This window comes from Penicillium hordei (assembly GCF_028827395.1).
Source record: "Penicillium hordei strain IBT 12815 chromosome Unknown utg000001l_segment0_segment0, whole genome shotgun sequence".
Classification (NCBI taxonomy): Eukaryota; Fungi; Ascomycota; class Eurotiomycetes; order Eurotiales; family Aspergillaceae; genus Penicillium; species Penicillium hordei.
In genome coordinates, this window is record NW_026623142.1 from 1207954 (window position 1) to 1226397 (window position 18444).

The window sequence follows — 18444 nt, forward strand, 5'->3', positions numbered from 1 at the left end:
TCACTTTATACCTCGGGGTAAATGCGAGCCCCAAACAAAGAATTAAAACTGCCTAGTGCGACCTTTGCAGTGAGCCAATGGGAAGCTCCATGAAAATCCCATGACGCAGGATTCAGGTACTTATTATTGATCAGACATGGGCTGGCCATTATTCTCTAACCAGGAGACTATTGATTATTTCAGCATGGTCGGCCGAGACCAACATGACGAGATCGAAGGAGCCTGCTGGATATAGTGGGGCTGAGCTAGAGGCGTTGACCGTCTCCACGAGCCAAGGAGAGGAGCAGAGATAATATACTTTACTCCGAATGGACCGTTAGCTCGTTTAATTGGAAATACTGGTTGATCCATAGGCCATAGGCATCAGGCTATCAAGATAGAAAGGATTGGCAGACGTAAGCTTGAAAACCTCGGATATGACACGGAATTAACGGATGAGTCTCAACCGTACATAGTGAAGGGGGGGGATAGTGAAGGGGGTGATGTCTTGGCGGTGATTAAGCGTAGGGGAATGTTGGGTCGAGGCCGCGATGCTTGGTAATTGGCTAAGATTCTAGTGAAAGCCACTTGGCGTCTGTTTGGACTTTGGAGGAAAAAGAAAAAACAAAAACAAAAACAAAACAAAAAAAAACACCCTTTGTACTCCGTAGATCTGCAATCTGCACCCTAGCGTCCAAAACATCATGTCTCATATTGGGATTAATCTCCCAACTGGAAACAGAGAGTACTCTGTATAGAGTAGGCATCGGCGGATATACGGGAAACAATAGCATTGTAAAATTGCAAAATTTCCACTCAAAATTGGGACTTAGAGAATCGACAGGGGTCAAACTGCAGTTCAGAATACCAAGACCGGCTTCTGCACCTAATCCTGGTTAACGCACATCTCTTACCATTTTTAGACACCCATAACTTAGTTGGGATCATCCGCGATGAGCCGTTTGGTGACAGGATGTTACATCGGCCTGCGGTGTGGCATAACATGGATGGGTAACTTTAGTTAATTTTAGATATTGGCAGTCTTGTCCTGCAGCAAAAGACATGCCCATGTGCCCGTTTGTGCCCGCTTATTGTTGGATTCGCGGGGTGTGACAAGCTGAGATGCTTGGCGAGGGGAAAATCACTTAACCCGCCGTAGAAAGTCACGAGATTGGTCCTTTATGATCTTGGCAATTGTGAACTTGGCATAATAGTTATTGAAAGAGCTATTTTTAATGTGATATGTATGTGATAGAGCTTTCGGCCGGCGACTACGGAGTATTCTCGTGAGAAGGGTCGAGATATCTTTGTTTTTGAATTTGATAGAGCTATTGATAGAGTTTTTGATAGAGTTTTTGCATGGATGAACTAATCATACGGAGAATAACTACTCAACCGATGATATATAAGAGATCTATCCTCGAGCCATCGGGGCAACCTCACTCAGTACAGCGGGGTCACTGTGGTCCATAAACCCATGCTTCGCATACAACGGGACACCAGCCTTACTAGCATCAATATACGCCCCAACACCCTCACGGTCCGCAATTTCGCAACCCCAGCGAACAAGCATAGAGCCTGCCCCGCGACAGCGGTAGTCGGGATGCGTACCGAGCATATCAAGGTCTATGCGGAACGTCAACAAAGGTACAGTCACACAGCATGTAGCGCTTAACCGTCGAAGAATCAGACTTACAGTAATGCTTCTTATCACCCATCACACGCCTACGGTTCTTCTCCAGCCCCCCAAAGAAAGCATCACAATCCTGACCAGGCATGTCCCCGTGCCAAGGCGGGAACCGAGCCCCGCGCTCGTCGGGCATGGCCAGGTCCCATTTCGCATATGCGACTATCCGTGCCTGCCCCTGTGCATCCTTTGTGTCGGGGTCGATGACTTTGAGGTATTTCTGATAGGGTTTTGTGAGCATGTCGGTGCGATTGGCTGCGGTGAACCAATCACGCGCCCCTGGTGTGTCAGGGATTAGTTGGCGCATGCCGGGGTCGTTGAATACGGTGAACCATAGCTCTGTAATGGCAGGGAGATCTTCAATAGTTGCTAGTTCCAAGACTAGAGGAGTTGGGGTAGACATGCTGGGCGTTTTGTTTGTTGGTTGTTGTCGAGGGGTTGTTTTGGGTATACAGTGGGGGTCGACTCCAAGGCTAGCGGTCAGCGCTAAGTTGATTTGAAATACATTTGAAATAACTACTCGCAACTATTTGAAGTCTGAGTCAGACAAATAATATTAAAAGTACATACAAAGTACATAGAGCACAAATGAGTCTTTGCTCATTGGCGTGTAAGATGCAGGCCAAAATTATACAAAACTCTAAATTATAAGTATACTACACAGAAAAGGAGGGGAGCCCCTGTACTTTGTAGGATCACTCAGGTGTAGACAAGAAGTTGCTCACATCCCAGTATTTTGAACGGGAAATATGACGTCTAACGTGGTGGATCCGAGGCCAACAAACTCAAGGCTCCAGAAAATTGATTTTCCAAATAGTTTTGATCCTTCGGTGCTTTTGAGAGTACTCCGTATGGGGCACGGAATAGTAAATTGAAGTGCCCCGTAGTTCGTTATATATAGACAGGATGTGGCCTTTCCTATCTGGGCTGCCGCCGCTTTATGAGGGCGCTCAGGCTCTGGATCAGTGAGCATGCTCTGTCTGGTCACGTGTAAAATGACTAATACAAAGCGGGCTCAGTAAGCACTCCTGATTTGTTTAATTCAATATAGACCTTACCCAATAGAGACAGGCCCCATAGGGTCATCTATTCTGTGATGGTTAGTGTGTTGACGATGTTTGGGTTGCTCTCGTTTTCTAGAGGATCCCTTGGCCTCAAAATCATGCGTCATGTCTACCAGGCGCAAAGAAGACGGCAAAGGCTATCCGATTAGGGATAGTCTAATGAAAGTTCAAGATCACAGCCACTGTCTTTTAAGGTCACAATGTCATTACCCAAGACTCCAGCGTAAGGTACTCTTCGCTAACGAAAACCACAATAATGAAAGATCTTTGTTACATCCTCCAGAGCTAGCATATCTGGGAAAATCTTCTGTCGGAAAGTAAGCCGGTTATTTCGTGCTAGTCTTGTAGCTGAAGATCTTCAGAGGGGATATTTGGTGTGACGATGTTCATTACTAGACCTCTCAATAGCCTACAAATGGGCCCAAGCCCCTGGCCCACAGCCCATTAATGGGCGCCCATAAACCCCATCAAAAGCCCATTTATGTGTATAAATACAGTCTTAGCACGCATAAAGTAGCTGATTAATGGATGTATTTTACGCATATAACAACCTATATACACAGTATCATCATCTTATTATATAGTAAGAAGTAGGAATTGGGTGGATATTATACTGACAGCATCATGATGTCGGATTTCATACAAAATTTCATACAAAATAACCCCAAAGAGATCTAATTTGACCACGAATTCGCTCCTAGGAGGATTACTGAGTATCAGGATGAAGAGATATATATATTGGGTCTATATCTAGGTGTCAATTATATTAACACTAATGGTACCTCTACTTACTATATAATTCCCTTATAAAAAAGCAAAGCTTTATAAAAATCAACTTTGTATCTTCCAACCGAGCTTTCTCTTAGTCTCTCCTTCTTCTCTTCTTTATCCTCCATCTATCCTTCGCATTTTCTACCGTAAGTGAATTTATAAGTTTATAAGAAGGTTTCTAAATAGCTTCATGTATCGCTCATACGGTAATTTGAATACCCCAAAAAACCAGAAAATGCATTAGTTATATAGCTACAATAAATTAGCATGGTTTTATTGTTTGGGGCCCATCTGTGGGTTGGGTTGGGTTGGGCTACGGGCTTTGTGGGCTATTGAGAGGTCTGTTCATGATGAGGCCGGAGAGTTCATCCACAGCTTGGGTGGTGGGTAGATGTAGACGGCGAAACAGCTTGGGCAGTCGTTTCTGCGTAGAATTAGCATAGGCTCATTGACAAGCTATTGATTATTATCCTAACTTGGTACCGTCATGATGGCCATGGTCCCACCAAGTCTTCAATACAGATTGCGTCTAGCGCTTAGGAATATGCGCATATGGAATTCCGCAGAATTGCTGCAAGCCATTGGCATAGTGTAACCCGTCCAGGGTGTCCAGACCCTCGACGGTGACTCTGCATTTGGAGATGGGAGATTAAAAAAAAATAACAAATTTGAAACGAATATATAATGTGACTAAAACCATAGAACAAAAGCGTAGATACTGATATATAGTCTGCGACTTGAAAAAGCTTCCCAAAGCGGCAGTCGGACGCGGTCATGTTCTAGACCTCTTCTAATTTCTGTTGACACTGTGGGAAACAATTTTACCACTAGACCATAACAAAAACCTTACTTCCTGTTTAGCGCCTAAGGGGGCCATATCCCATTCTGATAGACACCATACAAAAGAATGCGGACTAAATTGTAGTGCGCCTCATTCCAAGGTTACAGTTCACCCATGGGATAGGTTCCACTAATCAGAATATTAAGGTATCGAGAACTATCTGAAGCGACTCTGACCTACTGAAGTGTAGTCAACGCCATGAACCCAATTGAGACTGGTCGAAGAAGCGCATCAAGACCAAAAGGGATCCGCATGCATGTACCTGGTCCACAAGGTATCCTGCTCCAGGCGCTTCAACACGTCACTAGCGAAAGGCACCGTGATCTCCCGTGGCGCATTATTCACATGAGTTCGCTTGGGCGTAATGTAAACACACCCGTCAGCTGGTGAATCAGAAACCCGAGAATGCTGGGATTTTCCTATCTTCGATCCAAAATCTGCACTGCAGTACTCCATATCCCTCCAATGAGTCACGTGAAATCGGCGATCTCGAACGCAAAAACAACTGGACCCTCTGCATTTTGAACATGGTGCAAAAGGTTTCGGATATACTCGCTGTCCGTACATTTGAGTCTCCTGCGAATCGCATATGCCACCCGGCATAGTGATTTCATCCGTTCAGGACAAGGAGCCGCTTCCCAACTATATGCCACTAGCAATGACTTGGGCAGGGGTGGTAAGAGACGACTGCGGATGTTCACTGCCATTCTAACACAAATATACCCAGGCTCTCCAGATTTCCTTGTGGTATTCCGGCAAGGTTGAGCGACAACCAGATTAGGGCAATAACCACGTCGCTGCTGGAAACCCAAGGCAAACCATCGCAGCCACTATTATCCCCTGGAGCTAGGACACGGGGCAGCATTTCGTTACTGCGATCTTTCAGTTCCCGGGCATCTTCTGCGCGGATATTGAAATGCCTCGATTGGATGGAGGAATGCGCGTGGGATGTGTTCTTTGCCATTTCTGTCCACTGGGTGAAAAGGTTTTTTGAGCCCCGATACTCTGGGAATTCCTGCTCAAAATGGTTGTCTGGTAGTTGAAGCATAAGCATTTCCCTGCCTCGGTCTGGATCCGCAGAGGACGTTGACAACTCGACGTCTTTCCCACCCAATCGACGACAGCAATTTGCAAGCTTTCCTATCGCACCTCTCATTCCGGTAGCATCCATTACCGTATGGTTTGCCGCGATGGCGAGCAGGACTCCATCCGGATGTATATTCACTTGGAAAACAAATATAGAGATTGGTTGTTCCATATCAGGGATCATTGCAATTGGCATGAAGTCGCCCTAGAACTGTGGTTTGTTCTTGTTGCCTTCCTCGATGGCCTCTCGCAGCGGCTTTTCGTGATTTTTCACTTCCATGGTTTGTTCGAAGACAAATGAAGAAGGTGCTTCAATTTTGATGCTGTCCAGGCTATCACAGCCTAACGGTATAATCATTATACTTAGTATAGATATCTTATAGGTGCTAGTGAGATTATCGTAGGCTAATGAGGGACCGCGAATGCAATCAATCATGGGAGGCTAGACCATCCACTAGACATGATCGATACGTCTGGAAGCGAGAAAAGAACTAGAATAGACCAACAGATTGAATTTACAATACAAACCATTCAGTTGACTAGATATTGAAAATATGAGGGTGGGATATTTTCCGCAACTACATAGAGACGGTAACGTGGATGCGAAACTCGACGAGTTGAATAGTGAGTGGTATAGCCGCAGGATAGTAATGCCAATGAATTTGGCCTCACTGTTCAGCTGGAGGCGAAACAATCAGGATTGACTGCCCTGCCATCCTTTCGTTGAGGGGACGACGGTCAAGTGTGTTGGCCGAAGACTGCATTGGATGGGGCTAGTGGTGCATTTTATTGAGGTGAGTTGCTGGCTCAGAGGCTGACTTAGCTGTTTCAGGTCGCGCTCAATGAGCAAATCAGAGCGCTCAGTGTTTGAATCATCCGACTTACATAACGATCAGGTGATGTCCAGGGAGCAAAAAGCGGCATGGGGTGAGCACTGAAACGGAAAGGGAAAGCCAGACATTATCCTGTCTATATGCAAGTTTATTCAAAGCCACAAGGAACCACGATCAACCATCTCAGAGTTCAGGACTGGGGACCGACCTATCCCCCTGTATCAACAGGCGAGCCTGCTGCTCTGCACCCTTCTGCACCCAAAGCTAACGGTAGCAGCATGTGAGGTCAGGTAGTGCGGAATGACATAGGGTTGTCGGGAAAATGACGCATTTTGGAGATAGAGCTAGCAGACTGGGCGAGGTTAGCGCTGAATGAGGCAAGCAGAAGCAGCAAGGATATCAACGGCTTGATTGATCGCTCCCAAATCAACCCTTCTTCACTCCGAACGGCTTGGTATCGGAGACGCAGGAAACCTACTATGTGTGAGGCCGGAAAACACGGGTGATAGATTCGTCCGGGCCGGTATAGAAGCAATATCGAACAATGTATCCCGTATAATATACATCAAACGATGTAGATTGTGTTGAATTAAAGTGAGTGCTTGGTATCCACTGCGGATCGTCAATCTTTGCCGAAGCCACATCTTATCCCCATTTGGATTGCGATGGGAATGATCTGGAAGTCTCGTTGCAGGTTATCAACCGGATGAGTTCGTTACCAAGATGACAGCATGACAATCTAACTGAAATCATATCGAGACACGGGGGCAAAGTGGATAGAATCCTCCGTGGGCCCTCATATAGTCCCTCATATTGAAGCCCTGTTTCGAATTAGCTTGGCGGGAGTTGTGTGATAGGACTGACAATCCAAAACGATCCCTGTTTGAAAGGCAAGAAGCTAGAACGAGGCTAGAACAGATAGCATTCAAGCAGGATCAGAAGGATGTTTCATAACCTGATATTCACTTCCGAATGACGCTTCCTCAGCGGGTGGCTTCGGCGTGGGTCTGTGGGACACGCAAGAGATTAATCCGGTGAACATAAGAAGCAATAAATTTTAAAGATTAAATCCAGTCCCATGGGTTTATCTACAATTCATATTTACATTGAATAATAACAAGAAGATTGAGGGGCAGAAGGTAAGAATTGAAAAGCCCAGTCGAACAGACTGTCCTACCATCGTCCTACCGTCTACGGATCAGTGTCCTTGAGGCAGACTTCTCAAGTGAGCGGCAACAAGTATGCGCCAACACTATATCGAGAATGTTAGCAATTGAATCTTTGATAAATAGACAGAGTGCACATACGAAATAGCCGCAAAGCAGGCACATAAGATAGCGCCCTCCAAATAATTGGTCTTTCCTTTGAGAACGATGAAATCGACCAAAAGAACAGCCCCAATAAGTGTGACCATCTCGAACCTATCAAAGTGCAAGGTCATGGGCTTATCGAGACCCCAGCCAATAAGCACCATAGCAGGCGAAACCAAGAGACCGATTTGAATAGCTGATCCAAGAGCAACACTGATAGCAAGATCCATTTGGTTTTTCGAGGCCACAACAACCGCAGTAACATTCTCGGCAACATTTCCGGCGATGGGAATGACGATCAACCCGACGAATGATTCACCGAGGACGCCCTGTTCGTTGAGCGTTGAGAAGCTTGAGGAGAAGTATTCGGCGCATACAGCGATGAGAATTGTTGACAGGGCGAGGAGTGTGACTGATATCGTTCGGTTGGACCTAACAACATAGCGTTCGCAACTACAAGGTCCGTAGTCTCCAATAGGTGGTTCCGGTTGTCGGTGGAGGCTCGTTCTTCCGTCGGATGGCTCGGTGTGAAACAGTGGCATTGCTGCTGCTGTGTGTGCATCGACTGAACACGACCGCGATCGCACCTCTTGCATCTCTAGCTGCCGAATATCTCTACTCGTTGCGCTTCCGACTTGGGTGGGATGCGATTCGAGGTCGTCTGTATATTGCTGAGGGTCGGTCGGATGTGGCACTTGAAGTCGGGTAGAGTGGAACAAGTGAGCGTGTGATTTGAACTGGAAGAAAAGGTATAGGAAATATGTGCCGAGGAGGATGATGGACACCCCCCTGCTGAAGGACAATGACATATGATCAGCAGACGTGACGCTCTTCACGCTGCCATAGAAAGCGCTCTATGTTCAAGATTAGTGTTGGACGTCATTGGCATACTTGAAATATTGCCTTACTGGAATCATGAGGCAAGAGATTGTGAGATTCAGAAGTCCCACAAATGACTGTGTGAGATCAGTGTTATACGTCACGTCACTGGTTGAGATACAGCCTGCTATGATTGCAGACCCGAGGACGAGCAGGAGGTTGACAAGGATGGAGCCAAGGAGTGACGATTGAACTACTTTAATGTTGTTTTTCATCAAAGCAGTGCTATAGAAGATTAGTCTCGACCCAACCCCAAGGCCGTCAACTTGGTGCGATCTGTAAACTTACATGCTATATGCTAGTCAGTATATATTGATTGGAAATAAGGGGACTTCCAAAGTTGGGACTCACAAAATGATAAGCTCCGCTAGATTCCCTATGGTGATGTTGAGGAGAGCGCCAGCGGTCTCCCCCAAATCCTGGGAGATTCTCTCAGTGGCTTCTGTGAGCGTGATCGACAGCGGCACAATAGCAAGGAGGTTCCAGATGAATATTATAAGCGCCGGGCTTTGGGTATTGGAGATAATGACTGCCGATGCGGCGAATGCACCCGAGAAGATGATCCGGGGGCTGACAATATGTTTTGTCTGTTGTTTAAATATGGAGATCGGACTGCAGGGTCTGCCATGATGGGGCCAACCAGAGGAACCGTCGTCATTGGGAAGTTGTGTTTTGTCTGGTCGAAGAAAGTTTTTCACTTTATGGAAGATGTCGTCTGACCTAGAATTCGTGGAGGCTAGCTCGGCTTGTCCTTGATAACGATAAGAAGTCTACGTCAGCTTTGGCCAGAGGAATTGGAGGTATAGGACTCACTGCTCATTTCATATTGACAAGGATAGGAACCACTAGATCTAGGGTCGGATTCGAAAGAAGTATTCAGGGCGGCATGTTCGTCACTTGTTGAGCTTCCAGCGAAGGTACTAATGTCATGAAGGTTCTTATTGTTGGAACCATTCCCTGTTGTCATCATGAAAAAAAACCCTCTTCAAAAAAGAATGGAAGATTTAAACCACTATATAAATGCCAAAATTGAGGGCGGAATGGCCATCCGAAGGTGAAAACGAGAGTTTGAAAATGAGCGTGTGTTATATGAATTGGGGTTGCGGGAATTGAGTATCGACATGTGAGATGATCGCGGCACAACCCCTTTTCCTTGTGGCACACCTGTTTAAACCAATTCCAAGTTAGCGGCTCTTGGCCATCATATAATTCGATATGAGTTCCCCTTATGCAGTGCACAGTGGGTTGTGTGGGGGCCATACATCGTCTGCCTACCGCCTACCATAGATACACTAGCGCGCTTTCCGATCAGCAGAATATGGAAGGAAAATGATCTGTCCCATGATTTGTTGCCTATCAAACGTATGTGTAAGAGTGTTGATAAATCATATCATCTCAGTCTTGCTTTTTCGTCCAATATTAATTGTCAACTTGATAGAAGACATGCTATTTTTAAGACCGGCAGGGACCGGCAGGGACCGGCAGAAACTAAAAGGCGGTATAGGACCCCTACCAAAAGCCCCATTGTACGTTAGATCAGCAGTCACGTGAAAGTGGGTGCTATAGGTGCTAAGCCTAAAATAGTTTAGAGTGGTGCCGCAAATAAAAAGGGGTGTGCGGATATCAACTATCGATTATCTTCAACATAACCAATCCGAAGCTACGATGGCCAGGCTACGAAAAAGCAAGTTTAGCCGTGAAGTTCTACCCCCACTAGAAAGATCCAATTACAACTCAGTCAAACGACGGATCTCCATCGTATAGAAGGAAATAGTGACGGAAATTGTGTGGAGAAAACAAGGCTGTGAGCCAGTCGATGATCTGTTTCTAGTGGGTATTGGATAGAATAATCCCCGCAGAGATTGACGTAACGGGCTGACAACCTTCCAAGGTTGGAATAGACCCATTCAATGCGTTACGATTACGAGTGGGAAAGGGGCTCAGCCCTCCAGGGCTTTCGGGGCCAAATTTGATGATCTAAAACCGGGGCGGGTCCTGAGGAGCATTGCCAAGAGGAACCTTCCTTGGAATGGTTCGGTTAATCGCTCGTATCTCCCTAATAATATGTGTGCTTTCTCGAAGCAGGCAGCACCAGACAGTATACTCCAAGATTCAATTGATATATCTTGAGGTTGGCGCTTTGAGGGTCCTAATATAACTCCAAGAGCTAGTGAATAGATTCGGTGATGAAGGTATCGGCTTCCTCGGAAGTGTCTTAATACGTTTACGTTGAGTGTATCTTTGTATTTTACTGATCCTCAGAGTGTAATTAGTACTTACAAGAATAGTCGGTCGCTTATGCAGCCTTGTAATGTCTTTTTGGTAGTCTTTTAGATTTATGTGTAAAGGTAGGTAAAGCATAAACCGCATAGGACTTGTCTAGATATAATCAGGAATGTGTTTTAATAGAATCTTTGATTTGTCCCTGAAAACCTCCAAGGCTCTTGAAATGACCAGGTATATAACTAGGGTAACATTGACTTGTACATGCAGTTTGTTACTAGGTGCCAAGTTGAGTAGCCTTGACAATGGAAAGGAATAACCATGTCCACCCAACGGTCGTGTATCAAGTTGCGAGTTCAGCTACGGGAAACCTACCAACATAAAAAGAAAGAGCCAATATCTCATTTCACTCCAACGCCCAGATATAAACGCGAAAGATAGCACGACTATACTCGCTTATGCGACGACTCGAAATATCAAAACCAGGCTAGAACAACTTCTAATCTATATCTTGCAACTCAAATCCGAGTTGGCGATAGTAGCAAGCACATTCAATTGTGCAATGTCCCTATCCCTTTATCCGATGAGGATCTAGTGGCCTTTCGTAGAATTTGCATTGTCTACCATAGCAACCACCTCGATTCGCATAATCCTCACGTAGCTCTTTACTTTCCAGATGCCAGCGGGGGTTTTCTCGCAAAGAGAAGTACCTGTTTCTTGCGGGTTCTGTTGAACTACAATCAGACTGGGCGATATAAAGAGTTGTCTTAAGGCGCTAGCATTCTTAGTCAAAGAGCACTAGCTCATCAGCCCACTTGTATAGTTGTATTTCCTTATGCTCGATTGAGCTCATATAGACCTTTTCGATTTCTTCCTTTAGGAATAACTCGCGCTGAACAGTTGCGCATAGCTATATTTCCGTTTTGATAATAGGTTGCCCCCATTTGTACCCATCGTTAAGTTTTATATCCCAGCAGTATTTCCGGTAGTGACATTCTCGACGAACCTACCGGGAAAGCCTCCACATCATGCATCATCATAGAGCTCGGATACTAAGCCCCGTCTGGGAAATGACTTGTGACTAACCTTGGAACCTTGGAACACAAAATGTAAGGATGTCACAGGTATAGATAGGAAGGTATATAAACCCGAGAAGGACAAAAAGAGACATGTCCTTCGTGGTCACTATGCAGTGTGATACCTATGTTTCCTTCCCTTGGGTTGGCATCTCAATAACTTCCATGTATCTTCAAGTCGACCTTTCTGTAAATTATGCGGCGAGTTCCCGAATCTGTCCAACCAAATCGACAACAGTTTCCTTAAAGGGCCGGTATTTCACCCCCAACTCCCGAGCTACAGTCTCTCCATCAATCCCATAAGAGGCACTCGGCTTCTCACCTATCTTGTAATTCGTAGTCACAGTCTCCTTCGCCCACTCAAATCCATCACGAATGATATCCGCAGCATATTCGTACGAGAACGGCTCCGGCGAAGCAGCCACAAATCGCTTCCCACCAGCCTCGGGTGTAAGCAAAGCCTGAACATGCACCTCAGCAAGATCGCGAGCATCAATCCAACCGGGGACCCGTGTTCCAGGGAGTGGATCTGCACCTGCAGCTACACTCCAGAGCATCATATTTGACTCGTTGAGCTGCTCCACTGTCGGCACCGGGTGCACAACCGGACCGAAAACCATAGGAGGACAGAGAGTCACCAGGTCAAATCTGGTATTCTGCTCCTTGACGAACTCCCATGCTGCGACCTCGGCGAACTTCTTGGAGCCGCGGTATGCGGTGACAGAGTCAGATCTCACATCGATTGCTTCTTCGTATGTCAGCGGGTTCCAGTCTGCGGCGCTATACGTGAATCCTGGTTCCGGAGTGCTGCTTGGGTCGATCACGGAGGCGAAGGAGGATGTCATAACAAGACGCTGGACTTTTGATTCTGGCTTGGCGGAGGCCGAAAGAATCGACTTGACACCGTTGATGGCGGGCAAAATCAATTCCTGCTCGTTGTTGGTTGTGTCGTAGAAGAAGGGCTGTGAGAGGTGTTAGTACGTCCATTCGGTCAGAAACAAAAATTGTGAGTTACCTACGCTAGCTACATGGATAACTGCATCAATGCCATCCATTGCAGAATCGAAAACCCCGATCTGGGTGAAGTCTTCCACAACGACGAAATCAAGCTTTGAAGCGTACTGAGGGCGTGCAGCCTTCATCTGATCACCCTTTTGCTTGGATCTTGTTGAGCCTCGGACTGAGAATCCGCGGGCTAGGAGGTTGTCGACAACATGGGCGCCAATGAATCCCGTGGCGCCGGTGACGAGGACATACCTGTGATCATCAGCATTAATTGTGTACGTAGGTGGGAAGAGACTAACTCACGAGGGCTTTAGAGAAGGCATTCTTATTTGGTATAGGTGTAGTTAGAAAGGCAAGATGGATATTGGTAAGTGCTTTCTAGGAATGAACTTGTTATACTAGTGCCCACCCCGCGTGGGGTGAATATGCAAGCGAGATGAGAGTTAATATCCACAATCTCCACATAGCTACTAGTGTGGGGGAGCAAGATAAAGCTGGAAAGGTACGTTGATCAGAGGAGAGTACTTTGTTGCTCTAATTGATTGGTTATAAGGATAGTCGGCCGCATATGCGGCGTTGTGCCTTTTGTTGGTATTATTAGACGTTCTTTTTAGAAGTCTTTTGAGAAGTCTTTTGATATGTCCGTTTAGGTGTATACGAAGGCGGCAAAAAAAGATACTTTATGCAAGAGAATTTTGTATGTATATGCTTTGATATCGTCTAGATATGTATGTACAAGAACATCAACCATCATGCGTCTATATCTACTACAAGATCATCATTATTTTCATCTCACTTCTGCTCCTGCAACACCTCCTCCAACACCTCCTCCGTTGTACGGACGATAATATCAAAGGCATTGCGGATATACTTCTCTTCAGCCAAAGCGTTGCCACTGATCACCCGGATAACACAGACGCCATCAATGACGGTAGAGGTGATGAAGATTTCGCCCCGCGTGTTCACCAACTCGGAGATCTTCTTGGTCAGACCGTCGGCAACTTCATCTTTGGCTACGCGATCAGATGATCCACTGGCCCCGTTAGATACAGCCTGGGGGTTCTTGACGCGGAAGACAGTCAAGCCAAAGCCTGGCTTTGTGACAATCTCAAATAGATCGGACCGACCGCGCACCAAGCCAGCAAATAGATCGCCGAACCCGATGGTCTTGCGGATGTGCGCTTTCATGCCGTTGAGACCATAGCTCCGAATCACGAACCAAATCTTCAGTGCGCGGAATCTGCGGCCGAGAGAAATAGACCAGTTCCGGTAGTCAATTACATTACCCATATCTGAGTATGGGTTGCGTAGATATGTTGGTGTGATATCCAATGCACTCGTGAGGTCTAAGCGGTTCCGGACAAAGAGAACACTTGGGGATGTTAGACTGAAGTTCAAAATTTGCCCACAGACCATTGGAGTGAAAAGCTTACCTAGCATCAAAGTTGACTAGCAGCCACTTGTGCATATTCGTGTTGAAGCTGTCAACACCCTCCGCAAAGTTCTGCGCAATATACTGCCACTCATCCGCAACGAGTGACGCACCGGCATAGGCGGCATCAATGTGCACCCAGATACGCTGCCACGCGGGCTTTTCTTGCAGAACTGCTTTGATCTCTGCAAAGTGGTCCACGGCACAGGTATTCGTCGTACCAAAGGTCAGAGTGAGGTGGTACGGGGTAAGTCCGTCCTTATCGCACTTTTCAAGAACCTCGCGGAGACGAGGTGCGGTCATTTCCATGTTATCCTCCAGTCGCGTGGACACGCTGCGGAAGCGAGTACCCGCTACCAAAGCACCCTTAGCACCGCTGCTGTGTGTTTGGTCACTGGCAATAGCAACTAGCTTGGCTTGGACATCGAATTTGCGGTCCTCGTACTCTGGTGTACCCTCCTGCAGACCCTCGGCAAGCAGTAGCTCTCTCACACGCCTCTCCCGTGCGGCGACAATAATAGTCGCAATAGCATCACTCGCACTGTTCTGGATCACACCGCCGCCGTGGGTCTCTGACGTACTCCGAAAACACTCGGGTAGTGCCAAAGCTTTCGCGACCCAGTCCATAACAATGGTCTCCATCTCCGTGCATGCTGGTGAGCACAACCAGTTGAAAGCAGGTGCGGTGAATGTGGCGGAGTACATCTCACCCAGAATGCTGGGGTATGTCACGCAAGCGGGGAAGTATGCCATGAAATTCGGAGACTGCCAATGGGTTAAGCCGGGTTTGATCTTTGTGTTAACATCTTCTTGGATTTGCGCCCAGTTCTCTGGCTCATCGGGAGGGTTCTCTGGGATTAGAGGGCGAAGGTATCCGGGCTCGACGGCGGGCAGGACTCGGCGCTCGGGCACACTGTCGAAGTAATTGATGACTGCACGAAAATTTAGTTAGACTGAACATTATTGGAACTGTAGATTGCACAATTATAGGATGGCTCGTACTATCATCAATGGCAGAGTGCGCCGCGGTCTTGAACTGGTCGTGATCCATGTTGCGCGTTAAGGTGAGATATGCGATGCGGGGTACCCGATTTGGTCTGGAGCTGCAAGTCCGGCAATTGGCGACACAGTAGAATACAACGCAGAAAAAAAGAATGTAGAATAAGAGTACAGGTAGAATTCGTGAGATTGAGGACACAGCAACTGTTTTAAGGCAAATGTGGGAAAACCAGACATGTCGAAGAAAAGGCGCGGGGAGGCCTGGAATTAATTCCGTCGGAACACGTTCCGAGATCTCGGAATGTTCCGAATTCCCGAGGAGTATCTCATTGATACAACTATTTACAAATCCCCGGTCTAACTCTTAGCTCAATCTTCCTCTTCCTTAGGATCATAAATGTCACCCGCAGGCGTCTTCTCCAATCTCTTCCCATCATCCGTCACAATCTCCTTACTTGGGACAACCACCACAAAGACCCGAGCAACGTCCTTGCCTCGATTCACCCATTCGTGGTTTGCGCCGCGGCAGACAATGACATCGTGTTGATTTAGGATCTTCTCTTCGCCTCCGTCTGTGATAAATCCAACAGTGCCAGACAGCACTACAGCGTAATCCAAGCTCAGTGTCCGATGAAACCAGCCTGCGTCTGCTGGGGGTAGATCGAGGATGCGACAGGAAGGACCCTTGGTATCAGCCAGTGGAACGAGAGTCTTGTGCGGATCAGAGAGGTCGCGCATATTATCCACTGGAAAGCCGCGTGACCGGTGAATTTGGATAACCCCAAATCCAGAGTCAGGCCCCGGGGTTGAGAATGCGGGAGCAGATGTGGGATCGTATGGCGTCAACATTTCGTCGGAAGCGAAATATGCTTTTCCCTGGGCATCGTGGCCTGCGATAACGCGACGAATTGGAGTGTCCATGATAAGGAATAAGTCTCCGGAATGAGTAGTGGACGGGAGGGATTGGGAGAGAGTCTTCGAAACGAAAGAACTGAGTATGTATGGCAGTAGAAAAAGCAAGCTCGGGGGCTTGCTGTCTTTATATGCCTTGTGGAATGACAAGATAACTGGCTCAAGAGACTGAAATACAGATTACCAAGCACTTTAGAGATGTTGACAGCCATTCATGGATTTGGTACTCGCCATCCCGATTGATAATCATGAGATTTGTAAGATGGGGGCTGAAAGTCTATGTATGGGGCTGAATGTCTATGAAGCGGCAACAACAAACCAAGCTTTCAGTCTGACTGCTGGCAGAACACTCTAAATATAGGTACCTCTGACATAGCTTTTTGATCAATTGTGTCCAATAGCTTCGTTGTTCATTTAGCCTCATTTGGATCCCCCTGATTGCCTCCCCCGTCGTCCGGATTGTCAAAGCCCTCATCATATACCTCCGCTTTCAGCTCCTTCCCTTGGATATTTATCTTCTCCATTGGTAAATACACAAACAGCATGCGACACCATTTTGTGTCACTCCGGTTCCGGAATGAATGTGCAGTTCCTCTTTGCACACTCACATCGCCACGATGCATATGTCGACTCGCACCTGAGTCCAGTACGAGATCAACATCTCCCTCAATTACCACCCCATAGTCGACGCTCACTGTCCGATTCATTGGTGTCGCTTTTCCGGGACGGAGATCAATTAGACGGAAAAGGGTCCCGTTATCGACTGTGATTCCCGGAGGTTGGTGTAGGAACTCGTCGTACTGGGCAACGTCCGCCTCAGCATCAACCGAGGCTGGCATATTGGTTGTAGCGTATAACAGGGCAATCTCGCCATCTTCCCCGGTCGGTGTAGACGGGAGGTAGTCGGGGACTTGCGCATGGGAAAGAAATATTGATTCGCCCTCGGTATTGTGGGTGGTAATGTAGCGGCGGATATAAGGAAGGGGATTCCTCTCGTAAGGGGGCATAATGGCCTGATAGAGATGGAATTTGAGAAAAAGAAGAGAGGTATTAGGCCAAGGATTCATCAAAAGTTGCAAATTGCTTTGACGAAATGCTGTCACATCATGGTGGCATCATTTTATAGATCAATGTCCAGGGTTAAGCATATTTCTGTTCCAAGGTTGAGCGAAAGTATGTAGGCCTTCTATGAGCTTGCAGAGCCCTTCGCTATCATCTGCCCAAATTTGTTGTTCAAATGGTTCTCCAACATGCGTTTGTGCCCATCTGACACCTTCATCTTGTCCTTCATGCTACTCGCCAATTTATCAATGCACTCATCTAGGCTAGGGCCACCCTGAAATATTTCCTCGTCCTTTTTAGCAGTGACTGCCTCCTTCCAGAGATCGTCCAAGTCCTCTCCCCATCCAAGTGCATCAGCTAATTGACGAACACCGTCATCGCAATTTCCGAGGATGCACACGTCCTCGTCTCGATTACCCAGATCTCCTGATTTTTCATTGTTGATCAAAACACGAGGAATCCCCTCTTTTACTAGCAGTGGCAGCCTAGAACATGGAGCCACACGCAAACTAGTTCCCATGACAAGCATCATGTCCGCCTCGAGGACTTCTTTCTCCTTTTCGCCAAACTCAGCCGGCAGAGATTGCCCAAAGAATACAACATCCGGCTTGACCGCACCCCCGCACCTACTCTCAAGACAATAGGGCACTTCACCAGCTAGGATCGCTTTGTTCATGAGATCGTCAGGATATGGCGAATTGCATTTATAGCAATGTTGACTCTTCCAGTTTCCATGAGCCCAGAGAACCTTCTCAGGCGGAACTCCAGCGTCTTGCTCAAGTCCATCGATATTTTGAGTGAAAAGAAAACGGAGCAGATTCTTCTTCGCTAACAGTGCTAGAAATGCATGACTGACCGTCGGTTTGAGATTTCCTGGGTGACGCGCCCGGGCGATTGCGTAGAATGGCTCTGGTGTGTGGGAGAAATAGTTGATGTGAAAAATTGCCTCTGGGTATGGGAGCCGCAGTGGAGCGAGCTTATCATATAGGCCTATGTTTGGAGATCTGAAATCTGGGATCCCGGCGCCAGTGCTGATTCCAGCACCAGTCAAGACAACAATTCGCGTGACTTTTCCAGTCTTGATACGGTCGACGATTGATTGAATGTCAGGTTGCATACTGGCCTTTGTCTGATTTGAGGTGTTATCGGACATGTCTTCGAGGGTGGGTGTTTTTTGGTCTGGGTGATGGTTGGACGTAAAGGATTGTTTTGCTTTTGGAGTATCAAAATAGAGGGGTATCTGTGAGTGCCTTACTGCCTTAAGTTTCTAGCAGAGCCTCATGAT

General features: G+C 46.9%; 8 protein-coding genes across 8 annotated transcripts; all 8 read right to left on the minus strand.

The window, feature by feature from the left end:
- Positions 1-1393: 1393 nt before the first annotated feature.
- N7537_000451 (uncharacterized protein) lies at positions 1394-2069 on the minus strand (the record flags this gene model as incomplete). Its single annotated transcript, XM_056891509.1, has 2 exons — positions 1394-1605; positions 1676-2069. The coding sequence occupies 2 exons, from the start codon at positions 2067-2069 to the stop codon at positions 1394-1396; spliced, it is 606 nt and encodes a 201-aa protein (XP_056756504.1).
- Positions 2070-5039: 2970 nt separating this feature from the next.
- On the minus strand, positions 5040-5612 carry N7537_000452 (uncharacterized protein; the record flags this gene model as incomplete). The annotated part of the gene is made up of 1 exon (XM_056891510.1): positions 5040-5612. The coding sequence occupies one exon, from the start codon at positions 5610-5612 to the stop codon at positions 5040-5042; it is 573 nt and encodes a 190-aa protein (XP_056756505.1).
- A 1870-nt stretch (positions 5613-7482) lies between these two features.
- N7537_000453 (uncharacterized protein) lies at positions 7483-9417 on the minus strand (the record flags this gene model as incomplete). The annotated part of the gene is made up of 5 exons (XM_056891511.1): positions 7483-7513; positions 7569-8425; positions 8480-8675; positions 8802-9201; positions 9264-9417. 5 exons carry the CDS (start codon positions 9415-9417, stop codon positions 7483-7485), a joined length of 1638 nt encoding a protein of 545 aa, XP_056756506.1.
- Positions 9418-11943: 2526 nt separating this feature from the next.
- N7537_000454 (SDR family oxidoreductase) lies at positions 11944-13077 on the minus strand (the record flags this gene model as incomplete). Its single annotated transcript, XM_056891512.1, has 3 exons — positions 11944-12711; positions 12769-13006; positions 13058-13077. The coding sequence occupies 3 exons, from the start codon at positions 13075-13077 to the stop codon at positions 11944-11946; spliced, it is 1026 nt and encodes a 341-aa protein (XP_056756507.1).
- A 469-nt stretch (positions 13078-13546) lies between these two features.
- On the minus strand, positions 13547-15237 carry N7537_000455 (putative aromatic-L-amino-acid decarboxylase; the record flags this gene model as incomplete). The annotated part of the gene is made up of 3 exons (XM_056891513.1): positions 13547-14126; positions 14188-15118; positions 15189-15237. 3 exons carry the CDS (start codon positions 15235-15237, stop codon positions 13547-13549), a joined length of 1560 nt encoding a protein of 519 aa, XP_056756508.1.
- Positions 15238-15554: 317 nt separating this feature from the next.
- Positions 15555-16106, minus strand: N7537_000456 (cupin domain-containing protein; the record flags this gene model as incomplete). The annotated part of the gene is made up of 1 exon (XM_056891514.1): positions 15555-16106. One exon carries the CDS (start codon positions 16104-16106, stop codon positions 15555-15557), a length of 552 nt encoding a protein of 183 aa, XP_056756509.1.
- A 401-nt stretch (positions 16107-16507) lies between these two features.
- N7537_000457 (cupin domain-containing protein) lies at positions 16508-17104 on the minus strand (the record flags this gene model as incomplete). Its single annotated transcript, XM_056891515.1, has 1 exon — positions 16508-17104. The coding sequence occupies one exon, from the start codon at positions 17102-17104 to the stop codon at positions 16508-16510; it is 597 nt and encodes a 198-aa protein (XP_056756510.1).
- A 179-nt stretch (positions 17105-17283) lies between these two features.
- Positions 17284-18312, minus strand: N7537_000458 (uncharacterized protein; the record flags this gene model as incomplete). The annotated part of the gene is made up of 1 exon (XM_056891516.1): positions 17284-18312. The coding sequence occupies one exon, from the start codon at positions 18310-18312 to the stop codon at positions 17284-17286; it is 1029 nt and encodes a 342-aa protein (XP_056756511.1).
- Between the last annotated feature and the right edge of the window lie 132 nt (positions 18313-18444).